At 34.7% G+C, this 26,494-nt stretch overlaps 1 protein-coding gene, 1 long non-coding RNA gene and 1 pseudogene across 3 annotated transcripts; 2 read left to right on the forward strand and 1 right to left on the reverse strand.

Moving 5' to 3' along the window:
* Window positions 1–1,559: 1,559 nt before the first annotated feature.
* On the reverse strand, window positions 1,560–4,196 carry LOC128176957 (uncharacterized; annotated as a pseudogene).
* A 9,677-nt stretch (window positions 4,197–13,873) lies between these two features.
* On the forward strand, window positions 13,874–14,863 carry LOC128178425 (uncharacterized). The gene is made up of 2 exons (XR_008242951.1): window positions 13,874–14,631; window positions 14,684–14,863. It is a non-coding gene; the product is annotated as an uncharacterized LOC128178425 (long non-coding RNA).
* Window positions 14,864–17,758: 2,895 nt separating this feature from the next.
* On the forward strand, window positions 17,759–23,371 carry LOC128175020 (sex peptide receptor-like). 2 transcript variants are annotated; one of them, XM_052840391.1, is made up of 3 exons: window positions 17,759–18,097; window positions 21,700–22,899; window positions 23,129–23,371. In XM_052840391.1, the coding sequence occupies exon 2, from the start codon at window positions 21,727–21,729 to the stop codon at window positions 22,876–22,878; it is 1,152 nt and encodes a 383-aa protein (XP_052696351.1). In that variant the 5' UTR covers window positions 17,759–18,097; window positions 21,700–21,726; the 3' UTR covers window positions 22,879–22,899; window positions 23,129–23,371. The 2 variants fall into 2 exon arrangements, with proteins under 2 accessions (XP_052696351.1, XP_052696350.1); XM_052840390.1 differs by lacking the exon at window positions 23,129–23,371 and having other exon boundaries at window positions 21,700–22,900.
* Window positions 23,372–26,494: the final 3,123 nt, after the last annotated feature.

The raw sequence follows: 26,494 nt of genomic DNA on the forward strand, positions 1-26,494 counted from the left end.
GTATTTACGACTATATTAACTCAAACACGTTCATATGCATGGAAGTGTGCGTCTCGGTGTGCGAATCTTGTGTATAAATAACCGCTATGTAGTGCAGCCGTGGCTGAGATCCTCGGCCGTGGGCGAACGATAGATTACGTAAAGGTACAACGCACAGACCCACACAGCTCAGAACCCAGTAAGCCTTGAAAATTGCAGTGTGATGACCTTACTCTATCATATAGAAGTTATTTATTTTAAACTTAAAACCCACAATTTATCTATATCTATTATTGCTTTAGATTGAGAATGACATTGCTTTTATTATTTAACTGAACGATTTCTTAATTGACACTCAATCGTTTAATCCATAAAAAACATGTGTAATCAAAACGAAAACAATTCTTGGGTTTGCGGATAAATAAACTCATATATGAGAGACGCAACTCTCGTGTATCAGATAACCCCTGACCGCTAGGTAGTCCAGCCGCGACCATGGTGACCGATTTTCTCGGCCGCGGGCGAGGGAGAGCTTACGTAATGGTACACACCAGCTCTGATTCAAGGTAGATTTTAAATGTATGGAGTTAATAACTAAAATGTAATGCATAGATTTTTTTTAATTCCATATTTTGTGGTTAACTAGAAAAGAAAAACAATGATTTGTTTTCCAAATCCCGTTTTTAAGGGTTGAGCATTATAAGAACTTAACAACAATGACTTAAACTCCTAAAAAAAAAGCATGTATATTCTATAAAAAAAATTCTTATGAATTAATGCCGTTTGTATAATCCAGTATACTTTCTGCGGTGACTTTATGCCAGTTGTACGCGCAAAGACTTTCGTTAACTTGTCAAATGAAAACAGGTACATGTTAACATGTAAAGCTTTTTACACTCATACTACACAAATCACATACAAAATAACATTGTAACGACCTTTATGAGATCCCAACAAACAACTTTTCCAGCGACAGCCATATCAAAATCCTAACCGTTTTTGAGTTATTAAGCAAAATTTTTAAGGGGCCATTGGCCCTTAATTTAAGGGGCCAGCCCTTTCTTATTGGTGTCAAATGAAAGCCCTCTATATTTTGCACAACTTTTATTCTACATGTCTTAACAAAATATTTTTCGTTTAAAAGATATAAAGGAAAATATGTCTAAATTTTCGCACTTTTTTGAATCCTGTTTTTTGACCCCCTACCTTTTCCTAAATAAAAAACGTAATCTAAAAACAAAAACAGATGTGCACAACTACAATGTCTCTGTTATTCAAATTCGTTGGATTCCCATTCCCTGCTATCATAGTCTCGGAGCCTTTGTCTGGAAACAAAAGGCCCTAAAAATTTTTAAAAGGGGAATAACTCTTTAACGGAAAGGGAATTCTAAATTTTATGAATTGCTAAAGATAGTGTTTTGTAAAGTACATTTGCCCTGAAAATTTGAGCAAAAACCGTTCAGAAATAAGCAAGATATGAAGCCTCAAAGTTCGCGTCTAGGAAGAAAAAAAAAAAAAAGAAAAATAATCTTTCCCGCACAATAATAGAAAGGTCTTCCGTTGGAAACGGAAGACCTTAATTAATTGGAGTTTGAATGTGCCGAATGATACCCAGTGTTTTTGCTCATTAGGCTCTGGGAACCTCTGACACACTGTATGACATACACATGCTGGTGCAGGAATGCGTCTTCCTGCATCAAGACGTCCATGTTGCCACAAAATTACATTTCCGTATACTTGATTTCTGAACGTGGACATATAAAAACTAGGGCCCTGGTTAGTTCTGTAAATCCAATTCAACATGTTTGCAACCTCCAGCACATCATGCCTCAAGCACAAATTGCAACATTCAGGCTTTGAGGTAATGCATGGAGAGTGCCTGAAACAGATGTTCGTGCAAAGGTCATCAAAAATATGACAAACTCCACATGTTTGAATTGGAACTACCAGAAACCTGTCAAGTAGCATGTTGCTGTCTCATCACAAACCGTTGCTTATATTCTGGACCAGCTGCAATGGACGCCTTCAGGACAGCTCTCATTTAATCCTGAGACATGTTGTCAACTGCAGCCTAAAATTATAATACATCATTGTTATTAAAAAAAAAACTAGACTTTGACCCGTGCGAACACATGACATTGCATATGATATCGGACATTTAGGAAACGGATACATTTACACACCGTATTGTTGACATTTATATAACCAAACGTTAAGCCTACAATAATGCTATTAATTTCACTACACTCTGCTTAGTTAGAATAATCTGTGTCTCGAGAAAGGCCTTCACCACAGTTAAAATGCCTCCCATATACCCATAATGTTGCAAAAAAATGTTGCAGAATCGCTCCGAAACGATTTTGGAGAAAATTAATGCAGCTGCATTGAAAATAACAATTATTCATAACAAACCATTTTGAAGCTGTAAATACCTCTCATCTAAAAATTTAATTCATATAAATGAAGAACTCAGCACTTTTTCACCGACGTTTTTACGGTTTTACTCGCTTCGAATTTACACACCGTGTTGATATTCGGAACTCTTGGAATTTTTCATATTAAATGCACAGAGTTAAAGTTATCTCCCGTATTTCCTTTGATGAACAGAATATATGACAAATTTTCATTGAAAATTTACACGTATTTGTAATATCGCTTCTGAGTTTATCCATGCAAATGTGATATTGTGGAAACATAAACTAAAGGACCTTCCGTGATTTAGCGTGAATGTAATGCGAATTTTCGTTGATTATTAATTAGCGAAGCTTGATTAAGAAAAAATAATAACAAATTGGTAATCTTCAAGTACCAATGATGTTTAAAAAATATAAACCAAAAGACAGCTATTCCGATTTCTCGGTATTAAAGCCTAAAAATTCGAGTAAATTATTTTAATATAGTAATGGAGAAATGCAAGTTTCTATGTATAAAATTTTTATGCCAGTACCTCGAAACATATTTGAATAATTACCATTAGATTAATGCATTCCAACTCAGTTGATACATTTTCAGGTTTAGCGTGAGTTTCCATGGTTTCATTTACACTGGGCTGATGATCAACTCTTACATTCCTTGCACTCCTCTCTGCGTATAATTTAATACTAACCTAGTGGTTCAAGAAGAAAAAGAAGTTAGAGAACACCTGTTATTATAAACAGCGGGTTTTTTTTTGGATACAGGTACATTTACAAGTACATGTATAATACTTACTGTAGCATTTGTCTTGTATTGACAAAGAGGGTTCTTGCAGTTGTTACAGCCTCTTTTTCGCAGACACAACTTTTACATTTGTCTCTATTATCACAGGGGCGACATCTCTACAAAGTTTAAAAAATATTGAATAATATAGAATGCAATCAAAGCGCTTGTCTTTTCAAGCACTTTGTTAACATGACCATTGTAGTTGAATGGAAGTCGTGTTTATGTGTCGGTTATCTTGCATTGCTAATGTGCTTATATTTTTATTGCATTTATGGATGGCATGTTGCAACTGATACCATGTTTTACCTGTAATCTTTCTTCACTATTTGCAAAATGTTACGCGAGTTCTCGATAATGCAGCGTTATCAAGAATTTTATTTACAACGGCAAAGCGTGGTAAGCATCTACTCGGATGAAACTCAAGCTTCGAAATGCGTTGAACTGTTAAGTAACAAAATGCTTATATAGGGGTTCTGGAATTAAAGGCGAACTGGAAAGAAATATGGCGGACAATGCTTATTTACAAACGGTTTTTAGCTTTAAGAACTTGGGATGTCTTTGCAACATGGACAACACCTGCCATGTATCTAGGGAAATACATGTACGGGGGTTGTCCAAAAAGTTCGTGGATAATCGCGTTTTAGTCATTTTAAATGGATTTATATATACATATTGTATATCTAAATCTTTGTCATAAAATTTCAAATCAAACTAAAGTGGTTTAAAATGTTTTACATAGAAAAAAACTAAAATTTTTATGTATCAAAGCGTAAAAATTGTCCAAACTTTGTAATTGAGTTTTTAGTTATGAATGGTTATAGTTTTTATAAAACATTTCAAAATGTCATATTCTTCCATTGTGATGTAGTCTGTATGGTGTACATCATTTACATACGTAATTTGAAACTATTTTCAAACTAGCAAAGGACTTTTAAAAGATGTTACGGCAAGAACAACATGTCTTTAAAAACGCCTGAAAAAGCACCGTCAACTTACCTCACGGAATAGCGCGCCATTATAAAGTTCTGTCGACTGAGGCAAATTACCGATAAGAACAAAATAAACGGTGGAGGAAACAGGAAAAACATCAAAATAGTTCGAGGTTACTTTTCCAAAAGTGACACAGGCGATGATTTAATGAGTATGCCATTGTACCCTCTGATCAAACGGTGAATGTGGCATATTAATCTCAAGTAAACCCAGGACTACGACGTTATAGAAACGTCGTTATAACTAAACGTCAGACTGGGCCGTGCGGCCTGTGTAGACAATGAATGTATAATGATAATTTCAATACAAAAACGTACATTACGCTTATTTTAATGCATATAAATCATTATACACTATATTAAGATATTATAATACTTTCCTGATAATGGCGTCGTTATTTTGAATAAAATTACATGTGTCCACGAACTTTTGGACAACCCTCGTACATGTTAACTGAAAAGTATAAATCAAACTCTGCTTAGCATTATCGGTAATGAAAAAAAAATAAAAACAATATCGGGTTAGACTTCTTTATAAAGATAAGTTTGAAAATTGTGCATATATTAATTTAAACACATAATAACAACACTTAGATGAGGATTTCATTTGCACCGGTCCATCTTCAACCAGTCCCCCGCGCTCTCTCATTGACAGTAAAAAGATGAGACTGTGCGTATGGCATTCTCCAGATCGGACATGAACTGGTACTCAAAGTTCAGATATTCTAATCTCTCTGATAACTTTACATGTTGGTAGAATATCACCTGATACGTCCAGTGGATAAGAACCCTTTGGGAGAGTGTAAGTATTAAGTGGAAGGTACCAGTGTCAGGGCCCTACATTCACCTTAACGACTTCATATTCTGCTCCTGGGATTTATCCATACTGTATTGGAGGGTACATTATGCTATTTCCTCCGCCCATCTCACAAATCATCAACTCTTATCTGATTTTATCAAACAACTTGTAACAACAGTAGCTGATACCTCATCTCTGTCTTTCATCCCCTCTTTCCACTTTACGCGGTGGTTGGGAATTGTCAAAGAGCACAAGGACCACACGGCGGGTGCGGCCGGTCAGCAGAGGATGCTCACTCCTCTTAGCCACCTGATCCTACATGTACCTCTATCTATTTGGAGGTCCGTGTTGCTCTGCTTTGAATTTGTATTTCGTTTTATGGATTTTTCAGATGGTTCACGGTTTGTAATTGTCATTTTTTTATCCAACAGGATTAGAAGATGTTTGAATTTGAGATTCACAATCCTGCACTGGACACATGAATTTACGCGAGTATTCATATGCATGTTTCCTCTGTCATTCATATTCTATGCTGTGGTACCTGCAAAGGTCTTCCTTGGTGATGGTTTCCCTGATCAGTCCGATTCTGATCTTGCAAACATCATATATCTAAAGTAGGTGGTAACAGTCAGAGGTGACTTTGATTAGGATAAAGATTCCAAAAATGAAGCTCAAAATGCCTGAATGCGGTGAAGCATGAATAGTGATCTCCGCCTTATATAGAGGATATGTAGCGATGAGCAGAACAATAGAAATCGACAACTTATATGGCGGTAGTCGGAGATAAAAGGGAAATAATGCGTATTTATGAATTCATGTCAGCTTTAATGTCTTGAATGGTAAACCTGCAATTGGAAATTCCATTTGCTTGGCTATATTTTTGAATGCTATTACATTGTCAATTATTAACAAAGCTCGAGCCTTGTTATTGTTTATATTATGTAGTGGATAACTTAAAATAAATGTGTATCACATTACATGTTCGTATTTCCTTGTATTAATCAAATTGTCAAATTTTATAGAACCCAATTTACAAGAACACAATAGAACTTTCATTCACCTAGCTAACATAGATGCATTGCATTAATGATAAAGTAATTTATCATCTACTCAATTTATTAATCATTAGGAAGATAAAGATGATATTAGTGGCCTGAAAATATGGTTAGTTCATAATGAAACGACATAAGATAACACGTGGTCATTGCCTCCTTTTTTCCAAAACCTTAAATCCGACTTATTACGATGTAAAATGGAATAATCAGTTTACCGTCACGGCAATATAAGTAGTTGGTACTGTTGACCGTGTTTTGTTTGACTCTATTATATAGTGTATAAGATAATAAAATAATCTATTGATGACACGACACGGTTAGTAATATTTTCCAAATGGATATAGACCTCTTCAAAGTAAAAGGATCTTTTAAAGCAAAACATGAAAGCTTGCTCGACTTTGAGTTCATTTTACAATACATGATTTTTAATTTTCAAACGCCACGTATATATTGTTTTTTTTTACTTTTTTAAAGATACATTAATTTACTTTAATGCGAAGTTGTCTCTCGTTTTTCGTAAACTTTTTAACATTTTCAACTTTCCCCAAAACTATAAAGTCTATTCATAAGTTCTGTATGTACTATCATTTGAATGGAAACTGTAACTTGATGAAAATTCATGACCCATCATCCTCAAAAAAATCGGGCTCTGATAAATAGGGACTTATGGATATGAAATCTTCATAAACAGTACATGTATAAAGACAAAAGGATTGTGAGAGTTTTTTGAAAAGTTTCTTGTTGAGCTAAAAATCGATACTATGTAAAACATAAAAAATGTAACAGGGGAAAAACACAGCAAGACAAAGGAAATGGGGCTTAAGAGAAATTATGTTCTAGTATTTAATGGACATATAAATGAATATAAATATTTTAATCGGCTTGATCTTTGTCAAAAAACTGGGATTAAAAGTAGACCAAACATTTTGATCATTGGCACTCTTTTGTTGACATTTTAAACAAAGAACTATATATGATAAGAGTTAAATTTGGCCCCCAGAATTCGCCATTTTTTAAGTGTTTTGGGTACAATAAAATGTTAACTAATTTTTTAGAAGAGTTGATATAAAATATATTTTTCATCTATTTATTTGATTTATTTGCACTCATTGGCAGTATATGACGTCAGAAGTGACGCCATTTCTATAATTCAATCAAAATCAGCCAAAAATTGACATTTTTCTTATCTATTTACGAATGGGAAATATAGAGCGCATGCTTGAACAAGGAAAATTTTTCTGTCACTTATTAGTCTTGGCTAGATACATCTCTGATTGAAATATTTTATTTGTTCAAGAATGCGCTCTATGTTTTCGGAAGGAAAAACTGCTTGAAAACAAGCTGTTTTACGCTAAAAATGCAAAAATGGCGGGAAAAGGTTGTCTTTACAATGTCATATTTCTAAATTGTGGGCACTTGAACCAAAATGAATACTATGTAAACACATCACATATATATTTGTACTAAGAAAACAAAGAATGATAGTAAAATGATGATGTTTATTTTAGGGGGCCATTTTAGGCCCTTATCATATATAGTCCTTTCCAAAATAAGACGAACTATTAAAATATAGAACTCGGAGAGATTTTTCATTTGAAATGTACTTCTACATGCATTAGGTGGAACATGTGCGCAAGTGCTAAGACGAAATAGATCTGCTGTGACATTGACCTGGAACCGTATTCAATGTTAGGACACTCCTTTTTACGTGTACACTCAATACCAGTATATGGGGCTAGGCATGGGCCAGCTATGTCAAAAGGTATATAATTTTTTTACATTCACATTTGGGTTTGGCATTGACACATGCGTTTATTTCTACTGTATTGGATGACCTATAGACTTGGTTGAAAGACACTGAACATCGAGTACTCTTTCGATGTTACTCCAGATTGGGTGCAGGGTATAAAAAAGATTTTGTAATTGTAACACCTAGTGTTATACAACTTTATGGGCTATTATGCTTTTAAAAAAAATTAATTGGTATTTTGCATCAAAATTAAATGCACTTATGGACAAAAGAGAATTGTACAGAGTTCATAAGATGTATGAAAGGACTATATATGATAAGGGCCTAAAATGCCCCCCCCCCCCCCCTAAAATGAACATCATCATTTTACTATCATTCTTTGTATGTGATGTGTTTACATAATATTCATTTTGGTTCAAGTGCCCACAATTTAGAAATATGACATTGTAAAGACAACCTTTTCCCGCCATTTTTGCATTTTTAGCGTAAAACAGCTTGTTTTCAAGCAGTTTTTCCTTCCGAAAACATAGAGCGCATTCTTGAACAAAATATTTTAATCAGAGATGTATCTAGCCAAGACTGATAAGTGACAAAAAATTTTTCCTTGTTCAAGCATGCGCTCTATATTTCCCATTCGTAAATAGATAAGAAAAATGTCAATTTTTGGCTGATTTTGATTGAATTATAGAAATGGCGTCACTTCTGACGTCATATACTGCCAGTGAGTGCAAATAAATCAAATTAATAGATGAAAAATATATTTTATATCAAGTCCTCTAAAAAATTAGTTAACATTTTATTGTACCCGAAACACTTAAAAAATGGCGAATTATGGGGGTCAAATTGAACTCTTATCATATATAGTTCTTTGGCTCGAAATCAAGTTTTATTTACAATTCATTTACTATAAAATGGGTGATTATAATATAAAAATACTTAAAATTCATCTTAAAAGAACATTAATGCTAAGGTGATATAAATACAGCAAAAGGAAACAAAACAGACGACCCTTTTCTGCCAAATTAGACTGCACCTACTCAAATTTTGAACTAATGAGATTCGAGGTAGTTGTTAGACCATAATTACAGTACCGATCAGACCCAATGTAATGAAAACTCAAACTAAACCCTGGGTTTACACCGGGTTAACTAGAATGGACCAAGAGGAAAACCAGAGTGGGCACAGAGAGTAAACCCCGATCAGTAGTATATCCCTTAGAGCAGATGCTATCGTATATTTGGAATAAAAAAGGGGCAGGAATTACAGGCAGTGGGGTGATAAGATAAACGACTAGTCTGTTTCACACTTCAGTGCGTACAATTGACCCCAAAAGCATTCCCGAACAAACCCAAAATAAACCCCGAGTGGACCCGAATGTTCAAAAAGCAGGCCCTGAGTAAACCCCAACTAAACTCTTAAGTAAACTAGAGCTTAGTTGGGGTTTACTCTGGTGTTAGTTAGGGTCTGATCGGTGTTGTATTTAGTAATTTAGACACGAGGTTACAATACAAGATCGCCCCGCCCTCTCTCTCCACACACACTCGCACATTTAAACAAATCTAAAAAGAAAGATTTCTGTAACAAACAAGAGATTTTTGTGAAACACTTATGCTCCCCTCCATTGGAAACATCTGTGAAGAAAATGAGCGGTAACTGCAAATAATCGGAATTTTTCTAAGTCCAGGGCGCATAAATGTCATAAATTGCTCGATCAAAAGAACCAGACCTTAATATGATTACGATAAATCTGTATAATTATCAAACTTCATTTTAGTAAGTGCAACCTGTGCAAAGAAAATGAACAGAAACAACTGCAGATAGTTGGAATTCTCTAAGACCAAGAGGCATTACTCTTTCGAAAATAGTACGTACGATCGTACCCAAAATCGAACTTAACGTATATATGATAATAAATCTGTATATTACATTTCATTTCAATATGTGAAACCTATGCGAAGATAATGAACGGAAACTACAACTAATTTGAATTTTCCTACGTCCACTGGGCAAACCTCTGTCGAAAATGGCGCAATCGTACCCACAATAGAACTTGGTCTAAATATTATTATGATAAATCTGTATATCAAATTTGCAACCTCTGCGGAGTAAATGAACAAAAACAACGGCAGATAATATTGGAATTATTCTAAGACCATAAGGCATTACTCTTTTGAAAATAGCACGATTGTACCTATAATCGAACTTGACCTAGATATGATGATATATCTGTAAACTAAATTTTATTTCAATGTGTGCAACCTCTGCAAAGATAATAAAGGAAACAGGAACTAATTATATTTTTTCCAAGGGGTATACCTCTGTCGAAAATGTTTCAATCTTACCAATAATCAAACTTGACCTAGATACTATTATGACAAAGCTGAATACCAATTTTCATGTCAATACGTGCAAGAAAATGAACGGAAACTGTTGGTGGACCATTATATTATATGCACTTAAAAATTACACATGGATATTTTATAAATATAAGAGCTTTTGGAACTGTAAATTAAAATTAGCCATACTTATAAAATCAACATTAAAATGTTAAGCGGTAACCGTAAACTTGCAAAATTTTCCCATAATTTTCTTGATGTAGAATAAGTCAAATTAAAAACTCCTTTTTGCATAAAAATTCAATTTGTTTGCCTATCGGAATTAAAAATAGCTATATTTCCTAGAGCTCAACGAATACCATATTTTCTTTTGGAGTAAAAACAGTATGGTTCGGTGTAAGTGGTCCATATTGATTACTGACCATTCGAATGCAAAATTATGGTCAGTGTCCTCAGAGAATGTACCAAGCAATAAGACGTTATGATCTGATTATTATGCTAGTAATAGATAAATTACATAACGCCCAATGTGTCCGAAATTATAATATTAATGGACTAATATAATTTATTAGATATATATGGACATTTTTCCTGCAAGAAGTTTTGCTTATATATTTGCAATATTAGACATCGTTGAGATTCCGATCAACTTAAAGGGCCCCTCTCATTATAAATAATAGACATTAGGATTAATTGTTTTGAGAAGATTTTGCTTGGACTATCTCTCATAACTATGGCTTAGAAATTTTCCAGTGGGCATAGAACGTCAATTCAAGCTCATTATTCCCCTCTTGCCGTCCATTTTTTTTTGTTTAACTTAGAGACGTGGCTGAAGGTCACTGCCCTTTCCCCAAAAGCTACGGTTATGTAAAGAATGAACAAGATAGGGCTAAGGAAAGAGTATTAAAACAAATAACAATTTCTGCGTGGTCTTTATGGCCTTAACCATAAATTTAGAAAAACTTCACTCAAGGTCACGACAATTCTTTCAACAAATGCACTCTTGGGTGAGGTATAAACTAGACTGGACAATGGGAGAGAATAAATGATCTGGACACGGATTTTTCTCACCATTCCGCTTTGACGTTCCTTTACCTAGAGAAAGAATGAGATAAATTGGGCCAAAGGAGAAAAGATATAAATGCAGAGTGGGACCAAGACAAATGTTCTTTAAGATATCCAAACATAAACATGTCTAAGTTATATCTGTACATGCACACATTTCGTCTTTACAAATACGAACTGTAAATGACATAGTTTTGACAAACTACTTCGAGATAGGCGACGTGGAAGAGTCGAAATAAAAACATGAATTTTTTGGACGAATAAGCTACTAGTATTTTTTCTTTTACGTACTTTGTATATGTTAGGATAAATAAGTTATTTGATCGGCCGAGTGAGACATTAAAAATAATTTTTTGGTGGAGTTACATGCTACTGGATGTAAACAGTATAACCTACAGAGGGTTGCAAAGTTTAAAGGATATACCTGAATAGGCACTAATAAATAATTAAACCAAGCTTCCGGGTCTCAAAATCGTCGTTAGAGGCATCCGTTGCCTCCTACTGTTATTACGTCGCACATGCGCATACATAACATAAACTTAAGTAGATCGGGCAGAGACAATATATTCATATATAGAAACCACGCATACATCTGGTATTTCGATTTTTTCTTGCATTTATGTGGTATACTGTTTTTGATAAAATGCCCGGGTCTACAATATGGATTTCTGTGGGAACTGCACACGGATTCGGTGTGACGTCAAAATGACATCGAACCGTTTCTGAGCAAGATAAATTGGTACTGGTGCATGCCAATAAAAGTTTATTTCTTAACTGAGTGTAGTTTCTTTACTTTTACCTTTTTTCTTTCCAAAATAACGTTGTTTTTTTTTTAAATAGAAGAGTGATCGAACACGAGACGACTAAATATGTAACTTTAAACATTTATTTGAGGAAAATAAAACAATTCAGCTGTATATTTGCATGTATATTCTACTTAAAAAAACGTCAGTTGTTACCTACCAACAAATCTATATATGATAATCGAGAGTGATGACTTTAATTTGTCCATCGTCAACTTCCCCTACTAATGTAGCCATGTACTATCATCACCTGCTTATGGGGTTTATGTCTATCAGCTATTTATTTTGCAAAGGCATGCTGCACATACGAACAATTTCTTAAAGGAGGCAAGCTACTTACAAACAAGTTGTTGGAACAAGAATATCAAGAACCTCGATTAAAATCAATTTTTAGCAAGTTCTATGGTCGATACAATGACCTTTTCATCAAGCACAATGTTTCATGCTGACATACGTCTTTTATTAAATTGTTAGACATTTTTAGCTCACCTCAGCTGAAAGCTCAAGTGAGCTATTCTGATCACATTTTGTCTGTCGTCCGTCTGTCCGTCCGTCTGTCCGTAAACTTTTCACATTTTCAACTTTTTCTCAAGAACTACAAGGCCAATTTCAACCAAACTTGGCACAAATCATTCTTAGGCAAAAGGGATTCAAAGTTGTGAAAATTAAGGGCCACACCCGTTTTCAAGGGGAGATAATTAGAAATTAATGAAAAATTTGGAGAAATTTTCAAAAATCTTCTCCTCAAGAACCAGAAAGCCAGGAAAGCTGAAACTTGTGTGGAAGCATCCTCAGGTAGTGTAGATTCAAAGTTGTGAAATTCATGACCCCCGGGGTAGGGTGGGGCCACAATGGGGGGTCGAAGTTTTACATAGGAATATATAGAGTAAATCTTTAAAAATCTTCTTCTCAGAAACTAAACAGCCAGGAAAGCTGAAACTGGTGTGAAAGCATCCTCAGATAGTGTAGATTCAAAGTTGTGAAATTCATGACCCCCGGGGTAAGGTGGGGCCACAATGGGGGGGTCGAAGTTTTACATAGGAATATATAGAGTAAATCTTTAAAAATCTTCTTCTCAGAAACTAAACAGCCAGGAAAGCTGAAACTTGTGTGGAAGCATCCTCAGGTAGTGTAGATTCAAAGTTGTGAAATTCATGACCCCCGGGGTAGGGTGGGGCCACAATTGGGGGTCGAAGTTTTACATAGGAATATATAGAGTAAATCTTTAAAAATCTTCTGCTCAGAAACTAAACAGCCAGATAAGCTGAAACTTGTGTGGAAGCATCCTCAGATAGTATAAATTCAAAGTTGTGGAATTCATGACCCCCAGGTGTAAGGTGGGGCCACAATGGGGGGTCGAAAGTTTACATAGGAATATATAGAGTAAATCTTTAAAAATCTTCTTCTCAGAAACTAATCAGCCAGGAAAGCTGAAACTTGTGTGGAAGCATCCTCAGGTAGTGTAGATTTAAAGTTGTGAAATTCATGACCCCCAGGTGTAAGGTGGGGCCACAATGGGGGGGGGTCGAAGTTTTACATAGGAATATATAGAGTAAATCTTTAAAAATCTTCTTCTTAGAAACTAAACAGCCAGGAAAGCTGAAACTTGTGTGGAAGCATCCTCAGGTAGTGTAGATTCAAAGTTGTGAAATTCATGACCCCCGGGGTAGGGTGGGGCCACAATGGGGGGTCGAAGTTTTACATAGGAATATTTAGAGTAATCTTTAAAAATCTTTTTCTCAGAAACTAATCAGCCAGGAAAGCTGAAACTTGTGTGGAAGTATCCTCAGGTAGTGTAGATTCAAAGTTGTGAAAATCATGATCCCTGGGGGTAGGGTGAGGCCACATGGGGGGGGGGGGAGTGTTAAAGTTTTACATAGGAATATATAAAGTAAATCTTTAAAAATCTTCTTCTCAGAAATTAATCAGCAAGATGATTCTTTATAATTGTTAAAACCATGGCTCCAGGACAAATCATCGGCCTCACAAGAAGGTTCAGAGTTTGATGTAGCTAAATATCCCATATATAAACAATTGTAAAGGATCTTTTTGAGAACTGCAATACTCAACATATGATATGACTATAAAATTGAAGCAGGCAGCTATTTTTTCATTGGAATCTTTTTGTATTACTGTATTGAGTTATTGCCCTTGATTTATTGATTCTTGATTATTTTAATTAATGCATCCACTGTTAATCAATTATTGTGATGATTATTTTTATACAATAATAAATATTCAATGTATATAAGTTGTTCTGCATAAGAAGTCTTGGGTTAGGCCGGATTAGTTTGTTTATTTTTGATTTCCAATTTTTAGATACTATGAATTATTTTAGGCCGGCACATATATAGGGACAGTGTCTATTGCATTATGATGAGCGTCTGTTTGGGGTTAAACTTGAACAGGTATGGATAAATTGAATGTGTGAACATCCCTGCTCTATTTAATCTACGTGTTTTCTAACCTTCGATACAAAGTGTGCGGTCATTCATGTCGTGTATCGCATTAATACAAGTGTGCAGTCATACCTGCTTGTATTAGTGGTGGTTGCGGCGGAGCACTAATGTATGGTCATCCCTGCTGGTGTTCAGGCCTTTCTAGCGCAAGTGTGCGGCACTCCCTGCTTGCGTTAGGTTGAGCTGTTGGCGCAAGTGTGCGGTCATCCCTGCTAGCGTAAACGTTGGTACCTGTTGAGTTGCGTAGGTGTGCGGTCATCCCTGCCTGCGTAATGTTGAGTCCCTATATATGTGCAGGAGCGGTGATTAAAGTCTGCTCTTGTAAATATTGGCAGCAATCAGGGCTATCCGAGTTCCAAGGGGGAAAAATGGATTTTATTTATACAGGATCTACATGTATTATTGTACATTGTCCAGATTGTTTGTATTATGACTCCATTAAGCTGACTTTATCATACCTATTGTTCCTCAGGTGAGCGATGTGGCCCTTGGGCCTCTTGTTTTTTTTTTTTTACATCTGACTGACTTCTATTTCTTCCGTTTTTCATGATCATGACAATGATAAAAGGTCAAGGTCAAAGCAAACTTCTCAGAAGTCTTTTCATTCATCCGTTTGTCCATTATTTAAGCAGGGCCCTTTGAGATGATCACCATTTGGATGTTGTGTAGTTTGCTCTGCTTTGGAATTGAATTTCGTTATTTGGATTTTTTTAGACGGTTGTCAATTTGTTATTGTCATTTTCATTCCTCAGTTAATAAACATATCACAGGTTTTCTAGAATGAAATACCCCATGTAGAAAATACCAAATTTAAAATAAATTGAATCAAGTATGTAAATATTTATTGGTTAACATTCCCTGAACTCTTTAAAAAAATAATAAATGCAAGGATTGTCCTTACTGCTCATTTCCATTCAATTGAACAATCGATCGTAGCTCTAATAGTTAGGAAAATTAGATATTGTCTACATTAATATTACATATCGTCTTAATGTTTCTAATAAAAAGTTTTACTGAAGATTTTTTAAATTAAATGTTCACTGGTAAGAATAAAATCATTTTGAATAATAATCAATGCATTAAAACCGTAGTAGTATATTGTTAACTAATAAGCTTTAATACGTTAAATACAACGCAATTGCAAACATTTTTATTTATTTATCTTAAACTTAAAGTCCCATCCCCAGGTGGTCACTGATAAACACCAAAAAGATTTCAAAACTGCATTCAAATATCAACAATGTCAAACAATTTAATCACAATTTCTTTGCGTTTGTATGTTTAAAACATGTACATAATTTCAGAGTGATTTATCTACACAATTAAAGGCTAAAATAAAACGAGACCTTTCTATGATGCATGCGTTTTGTATTACGTGGTTTTTTTTTTAATTTTGCTTTTTCTATATTTAAAAACATTGATTATGCGGGTATTATTTGGTTAATGTTATAAGTTTCAACGAAAACTTACTAATATGAAAAATTGTTTAAATCTTTAATGGTTTAACAAATCTGACTAAACAGTTTTAGGATTATACATAAATATAAATAGTGTGAACTTTTACAGCAAAGGACACAAAGATATAAAATAAGTAGATTTCGTTTATATGGTTGTCAGTACTATTGTTGGCAATATCTACGACAGTATAACACAATCTGTAATCTAAAAAAAATATAAGTCGTTAGCATCATTGCGTGGACCCTGAGGTCCACGCAGAAAATATATAAGCGAGGTTAAACCGGATGCAATGGGGAAAATTCAGCCTGCGCATGAGCTAGCTTGGTTCCTGTGCGTAATGGGTAGCTCAGGGAACCAGGCTAGCACACGTTTATCTGAATCGGGATCGGGATGCCGTGCCATATGTGTTAATAATTTTAAAGGCGCTGTAATTGTAATGTTGTCGGTAAACAGTACAGAAACAAAGTATTCCTTGTAAAGAAATGACTGGCATGTGATATGAACTATCAATATTATGAAATAAGTTAATGTTATGCCGAAACTACAACATGCATCAAATAGCATAATTTGCAATGTTTTGTTGGTTTTCCGAAAACACAATCATGTTACTAATTAACTTTACTTTTATAGTAGGCGAGGCTAGAGTACTTCTCGATTAAATTTTTTAAAGCATTTAAGTATGATTGAATAATCATGTCCCTGCATAAAAGTTTCAATCTCAAGAAAAGTACATCAAAATATGAAATTTTTAATTTACACAAAGCTGTCACTGCATAGTTAACAAAGTAGTGCGAATCGTAATGTGTGCGCAAATAGTAGAATTCACCGAATGCATGATACTATACATGCAAACTTCATTCATAGATAGATCATAATTATTTTAGAAGTATGAACCCTTTAAATTCTGAGATAAAAAGTCAGGGCTATACATAAATGTATACGTAATACAACGTACAAATTTAGTGGTTAAAAGCAGAGGGCTATAGTCGGTGGAATCTCTGATAATCTTAAGGCTTTCACGTTTTCGTTGGAAACACCTGCAAATGGTCCACGTATTGTAGTCCTTTTTTAAAGGACAGCAACTTGTTTAATCATAATCTGCTCCAGTATTACAATATGTTAGTTCTATCCTTATTTAGTTGTCAAACACCTATGAGGAAGTATGTCTCGTACAGGTTATAGTTTGCGAAGATGTTCGATAAAAAAAATGTATGCTTTTACTATTCTTAACAACCAATTAAGGCCCCGATTTGAGATCTTCTAAGGCTAATTTGGATTTTGTCAATTATTTTGGAGTCCATCGCACTATAACAGCTGTTCGATCTATGTTCTACCATTGTATTGTTTCCAGATAAAATAGCATATACCACAGAGACACTTTTAATGTGATAAGTAATCCTTTGTACGCACAGAGGGAATGAACCGATTTCCTTTAAATGTTTCTTCGAGAAGAAAATCGATTGGTCTTGATCAAGATGTCATTTCACTCTTGTAAGGATTTCTCAAAGTAATTTGCAAAATTTCATGCTGTTATTTAACTTTGGAATTATTGATTTATCATCTTTTTGTGTCATCTGCTCAAGACATTACATGGTTTCATTTATATAATACAACTATTATTTTCTTTTTATGAATAAGGAAATACATGTGGTTAAAGTGCATGTAGATGTATATGTTAAAAGAACAGTGCAAACGAAAAAAAATACCTTTAGGATTTTTAAGAAACTGATTGTAAATGCTGCTACTTCGAAGTTTGTTAGTTTCCTTCACAATTTACAAAACGTATAACGAGGCTGCTGAACATAACCAAAGGCTGAGTAATTTGTCTACGTCAGGCAGCTATATTATATTACGGGAACAGCAGTCTTATTTAAATATTCAACACGACAACCTCGCAGCGGACCGGTTAAAAGAGAAACAAGGTAGCAAGTTTCTAATCAATTTCACCGCCAGCTTATGTTTATAAAGGGGCACGGACGAGGCAATCTCCATTCCACGCTTCTGGCGTTTGTTAAAGCACCCCCAGACTTGTGTCCGTGAATTCCTGAGGAAAGGCTGTGGTTACCCAGCTAGCGACCATCACCTATACAATGCTGATCGAAGCAAACCAAAGAACCGATATTGTCTGCGATTGATCCAAGTCTTCAAAAGGTTGCTACGGAGATTTCATGACGGAAGTTTAAGATTTTGTCGCTCCTTGAAGGTAAAGTGTTATTTGATTGGTATAGGAATTTAAAACCGGGATGTGCTGTTTTTAAAATAATCTGTTTTCAAAATACCAAAATAGGAATGTATTAGAGACGCCAAACAAAAAGAAAAATTTTAACAGAAAAACGACGTAAAACAAAATGATTAACGTAAGATATAATATACCTGTGCCCCAAAAAAAATCGAAATTGGAAATGTGCATTTAATGAAAATTTAAAATGTATACGTAGTCTGTATATATATATATATATATATTTATACTTGTTTAAAAGATAAAATGTGCATTGGTGTTTCTTTTGCCGTTTTTCAGAATATCAGCACGGTAACTAAAATTTCAGATTATGATGTTATTCATTAAAACCGTCCTTATGCTGGCAATATAACCAATGGCAAAAAATAAAATTCATTTAAGGAAATTTATGCTTCTGTTATTACCTCTAAATTTTCCCCAAGTTTAGATCAACAGCAATATTTCATTTCGAGTTTAATAAAAATTTATATGCGATATGTGTCTTGTGGCTAATGTATATGAATCTTGCCTCTGCTTTATCAATCTGTAATGAATTCTCTCTTTGGGATTGAATTGTCATTGCTATAAAAACAAGATTAACTCGAGTAGCATAAATTCCCGATAGCAGTACGAAAAGAAGCTTCTCTAGGGACGACTGAGCTAGGAAAAAATGAATGCAGAATTGTTTCAGCAAAACTCTACACATATTGTTTCAAACTTTGATCGTCACATAACTACGCAAAGCTGGGGTTGTTGAGTTCTTCGCGACATTTGGAGACATGTGTTGGTAGAAATAAAAATAGTTGAATATCGAAAAAGTTAAAACTCTTATTAGTCCGATACCGGTTTTCACCGGAGGAGACTATAGCTTTCCTCTGCGTCCGTCTGTCCGTCCGTCGGTCTGCCTTCAGTTTTCCACACTTTTTTTCTTTATGCGTTTGAGGAATAATATGAAATTTGCTGAACAGCTTCAAAATGTCAAACTAAGTTTACACTTTTGTAGCGTCTGGTTGACATATTTTCGAGAAAATTAATTTTTTATATTCCATTTTTTTTTAATGTTCGGACTCGTTATCGGGTTCGGTGTGTATTGAATAAACAAGGAAAATATGTAGTCAGTAATAATATCGTGCATTACTTGTATCATTCCTTTAATTGTTTCTAACTAACAAATAAGTTCTGTAAAATAGTGTCAAGCATTGTGTTGTAAATTTAAAAGACAGGGGTTTTTTTTGTATTATTACAATCGGGTTCGTTATGGGGTGGGTCTGTTGATTCGAGGTACAAAAGACGGTAAGAAATGATATTCTGCATAACAGTGCATTGTTTTCACAAATTTCTACAAACCGGTAGGGGACGTGTATTGCTTATGCAATACTCTCAGAATACTTGTTGTTTGTAATAAACAAATAAGTTCTGTTAAATAGTGTCAAGCATTGTGTTGTAAATATTCTGCATAACAGTGCATTGTTTTCACAAATTTCTACAAACCGGTAGGGGACGTGTATTGCTTATGCAATACTCTCAGAATACTTGTTGTTTATAATAAACAAATAAGTTCTGTTAAATAGTGTCAAGCATTGTGTTGTAAATATTCTGCATAACAGTGCATTGTTTTCACAAATTTCTACAAACCGGTAGGGGACCAGGGGCGGATACAGAATTTGGTAGTTAGGGGGGGGGGCGTGGATAAAATTATTGAGGCAGGGGGTTTGGGGGCCGCCTGAGGCCCCCTGTGGGTCCAGGGCAAAGCCCTGGTGGGGGCCCAGGGGGTGAAGCCCCCGGAAGCTCCTGGGTTTTCGTGTATTTTGAAGGTAAAACCAGGCTCAAAATAGTGGTATTTTTTCAGTTATGTACAGCTGTACACTTTACACAAAAGTATATAACAATTTGACACATATTGTTACTTATACCTAATACATGTATTGGATTAAAAACAAAATATTTTAGGCATTTATGAACTCCCAAAATTAACCAGGTTATCAAAGTTACAACATTCTAATGACGTTACGGTATCAGACCCCCTATTAGCTGTTAGAAATATCTGATGCATCAAATCTTCAATATTCTTATATTAAAATAGTCTATTTACCTAGAAAAAAATTCAAAAAATATACAGTTATTCGGAAATTTCTGATTGCATCCATATATGGAAATGACAGTGCAGTCTACACTTGAAACAAAACTGGTGGGATGATTTCCAGTCGATTCTTGGTCGAAGCCCCAAGTTCAGGGCCCTGGGGAATTTGATGCAGCCACCATAATAAAATGACCAACACTGCTTGTTTTAAACACAGTTTAATTGGTTTGTTAACAGAACCTGTCAACATGCATTAGGATTAGATGTTTATAGAGCAGCAGAATTACAGTCAGCATAGCACAGAGGTGTAATATTGAGTCAGGCATAATTATAAATAAAGTGAAACACGAAATGCTAACTTTTCTATGTAAAATTTATCAAATCATCTACAGTCATGCATACTTTGAAAATTTTAGGGGGGGCGTACGTGCGCCCTCCACGCCCCCCCCCCCCTTAAATCCGCCAGTGGGGACGTGTATTGTTTATGCAATACTCTCAGAATGCTTGTTTTATTGGTTATATCAACCAAATTACTGCACAGTAAATGTCGCGCGGTGCTTCATTGAGGGCAATAAATAAAACATACTTGTTTACAAAATTTTCTTTGAAAAAAAAATACTAACTTTAATAACATGGTTGAAAAACAAGTTCAGTTTGAAAAACAAACGCATCCCAATTATTATTGTAAAGGAACAAATGTTATTCGTTGATAAATGCCTTTCAATTTAAGTCATTTCGATCGCAAAGTGCTAGTCAATCCACGAGCCACCGTAAAAGCTACCTTGACCGGCGTAATTAGCTGGAAAATCGCCCAAATCATAATTATCAATCAGATTCACTCGTCCTTGATCTATCGGTTCTTTGACTTCGCATTTTTAAACAAAGTGAGTCGAGTTCTGGAACACATTTTCTAATTAGACAACACCTTCTTAAATCTGAAACACTATTGTTTATTTTGATTTACTAGTATGGTATTCCGCTACTAAATAAATCGGGTAGTAATGGTGAATCTTTTTAACGACCTCTTCTTGCTGGTAATGATCAAGTAAAGACCCCTGTTTTGATGAAGATAGTTGTACATACTAGTCATCCACTTGGAGAGGAGAAACTGCGCAAACTATCCGCGGTTAATACCAGTATAGAATATAACATAAAAGTGTTTTATCCTTTTAGCAACCATAGATTAAAAGAGGTTTTTTCCCAAGAAGTTTCCAGGACAAAAGAAATTACGACAGGTCCACGAAAGTAGAGACTGTATTATTAAACAAACATTAATCTTTGATCTAGCGCCAGCAAATCAAAACCCGGATCAAGTTACAATCAAACCGAGAGAGAAGATTACACATCAATCAAAGATGATAAAATGTATTTTTGTGGGCTGTGTATGTGGCGCCAAATATTATAGAATGTAGAGTCTTTAATAATTGCGAATTGTGTTTAGTGTAGGTAGTTTAATCGTTCTTAGTGTAAACTTTTCACTGACTTGTTTTCGTTTTCTTTTATTTAGAGTAAGAGGGATTATTCATATAATCAGATGGAGGGAAGCATGCAAAAAACAGACATGTTCCTTGGAAACATGTCATCCTTGAGCCAACCCAATTCAAGCTTTGCTGCAGCAAATGGAAGTTTCGAGGAGGACAAAATGAAGCCTCCAGAATATGTCAGGATCATTAATGGGTTTGTGATTCCTGTTTTAGCTGTTGTGATCCTGATCACCAATGCTGTTGTAATCGCCGTCTTCAAGCGTCAGAAGACGTACGGAGCAAGCCAGGCGGGGCTGGTGGGAGTCGCTGTATCGGACACACTGACCATGCTATTTCCAGCACCATTTTACTTTGTTGAATATTGTCTGCAATACCAAATCCCATGTGAATTCGTTTCATTGAAGAATTGGATTTCTCTGTTTTTGCCGACAATTACACATACTGCATCAATATGGTTGACGCTCTTGCTGGCAATACAAAGATACATGTACGTATGTCATCCATTTACCGCGAGGAAAATATGCACACTTCGAAACACCACCGTATTGATTATTTTAACATATATCCTTGCAATTCTTATGCACCTGAGCCGATTTATTGTGTCGAAAATAGTTTATATATCTGAAACAAACTGTGTCTATTGGTTTAGTGAGTACATTGATGTCAACGCCTACCTGATTTCGTATTTGTTCATTCGCATCATTCTCATCCAATTTGTGCCTTGCATTTCACTTATCGTTTTAAATGCAAAAATGATTTGTGGCTTGAGGAACATCACTAACAAGAAGATTGAAATGAATTGTAATTCAGAAAACAGCAGCAGTGCTGTTAAAGAAAACATGCGCGTGACCATTATGATTGTATGCATGGCAGCCATAACTCTCTTAGTTGAACTTCCGGTTGGGATCATTCAGTGCCTCTATGTAGACATTTATCTTTCTGGCGCTACGTTTGACCAATACAATTTGCAGATTTCTGAGAGAATCGTCAACCTTCTTATAATCTTATCATACCCAGTTAACTTCCTATTGTTCTGCAGCATGAGTTCTGAGTTTAAACAAACTTTAAAACACATGTGTTGCTTTAGTCCAATGAAGAAACAAAAAACCCCAAATACCTACGTAACCCGGGCAGACGCTGACCAGAACAACGGAAATGTGTGCGAGAAACAAGGCCTCCTTAAAGTGTCAACGAATTTGTAACAGCTATAATAAAGAAATATGGTATCATCAAGTTTCTTTTGATATGCTACAAACCTCAAAAAATAAATCTTGTTCAAAGTACAAAATTTCAATTATGCTGTTCATGTGGGTAATTATAAAAAGTAGTGTTGATACAATAAGATTTAAATCATATTTGCTATAACAAAACAAATATATAACCAACCTTATATGCAATGGCCAAGAAAAACAGTAGACGATACTGTAGAAATAGTACAAGCTATTCTTTCAGGAAATAAAAAGAGGCCCAAACTTCCTCGAAGAATGTCGACCATGCGTCTAGTTGACTTCGACAAAATGTTCAACTAATAGACCATGTTGTAAGTACACCACTGTTAAAAATATCAAATAGATTAGAATGGTAAAGTTTAAAAAAGTAAAGAAATGTAGAATTATAATAGAAGACGATATTTCCTGACTCTAACAGAATAAGATTACATCAATTTTATAAATCAGCTAGTTGAAAAACTTAAAAGATTATATCAAAAGAGGAGAATTGATTTCTTTAAAGAGTTATACATAGTGATTACAGTCCAGAAGAACTAAAATTATAATCGTAATTTTTCCTCAAATGTTTTTTTTTTAGGTCAAATCAAGAAAAATATTCCAATAAAATGCATTTAACTTTTTGGGTAGTCTAGTGTTTAACCGATTGATTTATACACAACTAGTATATTTTCAATATTTGTATGTTTTGTGTATGTCATTGTGTATAGCAATTAGCGCCTCGACGGACCCTGGTCACACCCATTTTGTTTAGGCCCCGCCTACTTTTCCAGTAACCGTACAAGCATGATATGGGTCATTCACTCATATTAGTCAAGAACAAGTGAAAAGCTGTCAATGTGACAGCAAACCGGGTTTTCTTTTATATGAACTGTATCCATAATCCATGTCAACCCGTATCCAGTGAAATGGAGTACCCTATATGCAACATTTTGCTAAAAAGTGACTAAGTTCAAAAGCCAGTATTTTTTTCATAAATAATCAGAAATCAAAATCCTAGCAATATGCACACCTCTGATATATGTACAATTAATCTGCAAAAGAACAACTACCTATCTTGAAAACTGTAGGAGGAGTTATCCGTACAATGAGGGTACCCTATATGTAATATTTTGCCAAAAAATGACTAAGTTCAAAAGCTAGTATTTTTTCGATAAATTATCAGAAATCAAAATCCTAGCAATATGCACACCTCTAATATAAGTACAACTGATCTGCAAAAAAATAACTTCCTATCTTGAGAACTGTATGATGAGTTATCAGTAAAATGAGGGTATCCTATATGCAATATTTTGCCAAAAAATGACTAAGTTCAAAAGCTGGTATTTTTTCGATAAATTATCAGAAATCAAAATCCTAGCAATATGCACACCTCTGATATATGTACAATTGATCTGCAAAAGAACAACTACCTATCTTGAAAACTGTAGGAGGAGTTTTCCGTACAATGAGGGTACCCTTTTGGAAGCCGCCCGCCTGCCCGCCATTTTAATAACCGGATTTTTCCGTTGGAAAACCCGGTTAAAAATCCATATACTTAATTTATGCTTTAAAATCTGATCTTTTTTTCTATGTCTTAATTCAGAGCTCCTTGTCTAAACCAAGACAATATAACATTAAAATGGCCATTAACATCTTTTTAAAAAATATGGCATGAGCCTTGTTTACAAAAATTGTGAGCTCTCTGTAACATTTCTTAAATGTATTTCGCTCGACATACAACTCGACAAATGATTTTCAAATATAATTGAGAATTAGATATACCCTAGAAAAGAATTGTAACCATTTGACATTGACATGAAAAATTCCAGCTCAAATCGTGACCACGCCCCTAGGATTTGGCAAAAATTGGATTGAATACTGCAACATCGACTAATGCGCGTGTTTTGCGTCTAATGTACGTTTTTGAAACCAACAAGAAAAAGGTATAGCGATAATTGACTTGAGGTTTACTTGACAAACGAAAATTGTTTTGATGGATCCATATAGAATTTTTTGAAATATGATTTCACAAAACCAGTTTCCAAATACTTTTTATGAATACAAAAAATTCATAAAAAGTATTTGGAAACCAATATCGGTGTCATTAATAGTATAGTATTTTTTTTTTAAAATGATTCTTTATCGATCCATCAAATAATGCTATGGTATGTTGAGCCCCCTTAAATATTATCAAACCTTCAAAGACGTAAGGAATGCATGGTGGATGTTTCACTTTCAGTCATCGTTCCATTTTCTGCAATGTTCATCATTGGCTCTATTGTAACAAGATTACCGATATTATTTACTTTCTAAATCCTCTATATAATCAACCCATATGTGACTTTTTATATCAAAAGTATCTTTCGCACTATTGATATCAATTTACCACACAGGAAATTAAATCGGCATTAAGACAACATACAGGCACAAGACAATAAATATGCGATTGGGAACTGGACTGGTGAATAGATTTGGTCTTACTTTCTTTCGTCCCGTATGAAACAATTATTCTAGTGCGTCATGTTCGTATATATCGCTCCTATTTGAGTTTTAATCAGTTACAAGCAATTTCTACCATAATAAAGGATGTTCCGACAACTGAAAAACCTTGTTATGTTTTTTCTTTAATCTTTGGAACACCTTTTTACAAATTAACCGTACGTTAAAAGGGTAATAAATTTCGACAATTAACCGAACCCGAATCTTCATTGTATACGGATATATAGAGGCAGCATATCAGTTTATACTGTATGATAAATGACTTGGATATAGATAGATTAAAGGTGTACGAATACAGACTCTGTGTTTGATGCTAACATACTGATTACGACTTCCTATTTCGAAAATGGAGAACATTAATAATTCTCAATACAAGGTAGATGTGTTGCCTTTGAAGAGATTGATCTCCGTTCAATTAGATGAATCCGGTTTACATGTATATAGTAAAAACTGGCTGTAAAAGTAAACCTATCTCTCCTCAAAAAATATATTTGCAGTTCTTTTTTCTGCTGCGTCGTTCCAGCAGAACTTGATACCATTGTTGTACCGGTAATACCTTTATATCGTTTTTGAATATTAAGTAATCAGTAACGATGGAGTATTTGACCGCCTTTGCCCTCACCGTATGCAACAAGGGTCCTTTCATCTATGTGACCGCTACTTAACTTAATATGCTGATCAAGTAAGTAGGTAAATAAATTTAATGTGCGGTCCTATCCCAATGTATAATGCAAAATGCTGGCTCTGTACAAATCTCCAGTATTGGTATCTTTGCAACAAACAGTTTGTAAATACGACTGCAATAAAGATTTGATTTTTTGCAGAGCACTTTATTCATGATGACAGAAAACAACTTGTAACGAACCAGTGACATGGAACTGTAACAATACCGAAGTTACTTGATCTTGTGAAAGTTTGTGACGAACCGTAATGCACGATCTCCATCGGTGTCCTGCGGGAAAGATTCAGTATATAGCATTTCACTATCTGTTTTATGATTGTTACGGTCCGTGAAAAAATATGTTAAAAGGCTTCTTGTATTCAGTTTTCTGTGGAGTTTGTTTTGAACTTCCTTGTAAAATGTGGACTTGTTTTGGTAATTTTGAGAAAT

Source organism: Crassostrea angulata, chromosome 3, assembly GCF_025612915.1.
Source record: "Crassostrea angulata isolate pt1a10 chromosome 3, ASM2561291v2, whole genome shotgun sequence".
Classification (NCBI taxonomy): domain Eukaryota; kingdom Metazoa; phylum Mollusca; class Bivalvia; order Ostreida; family Ostreidae; genus Magallana; species Magallana angulata.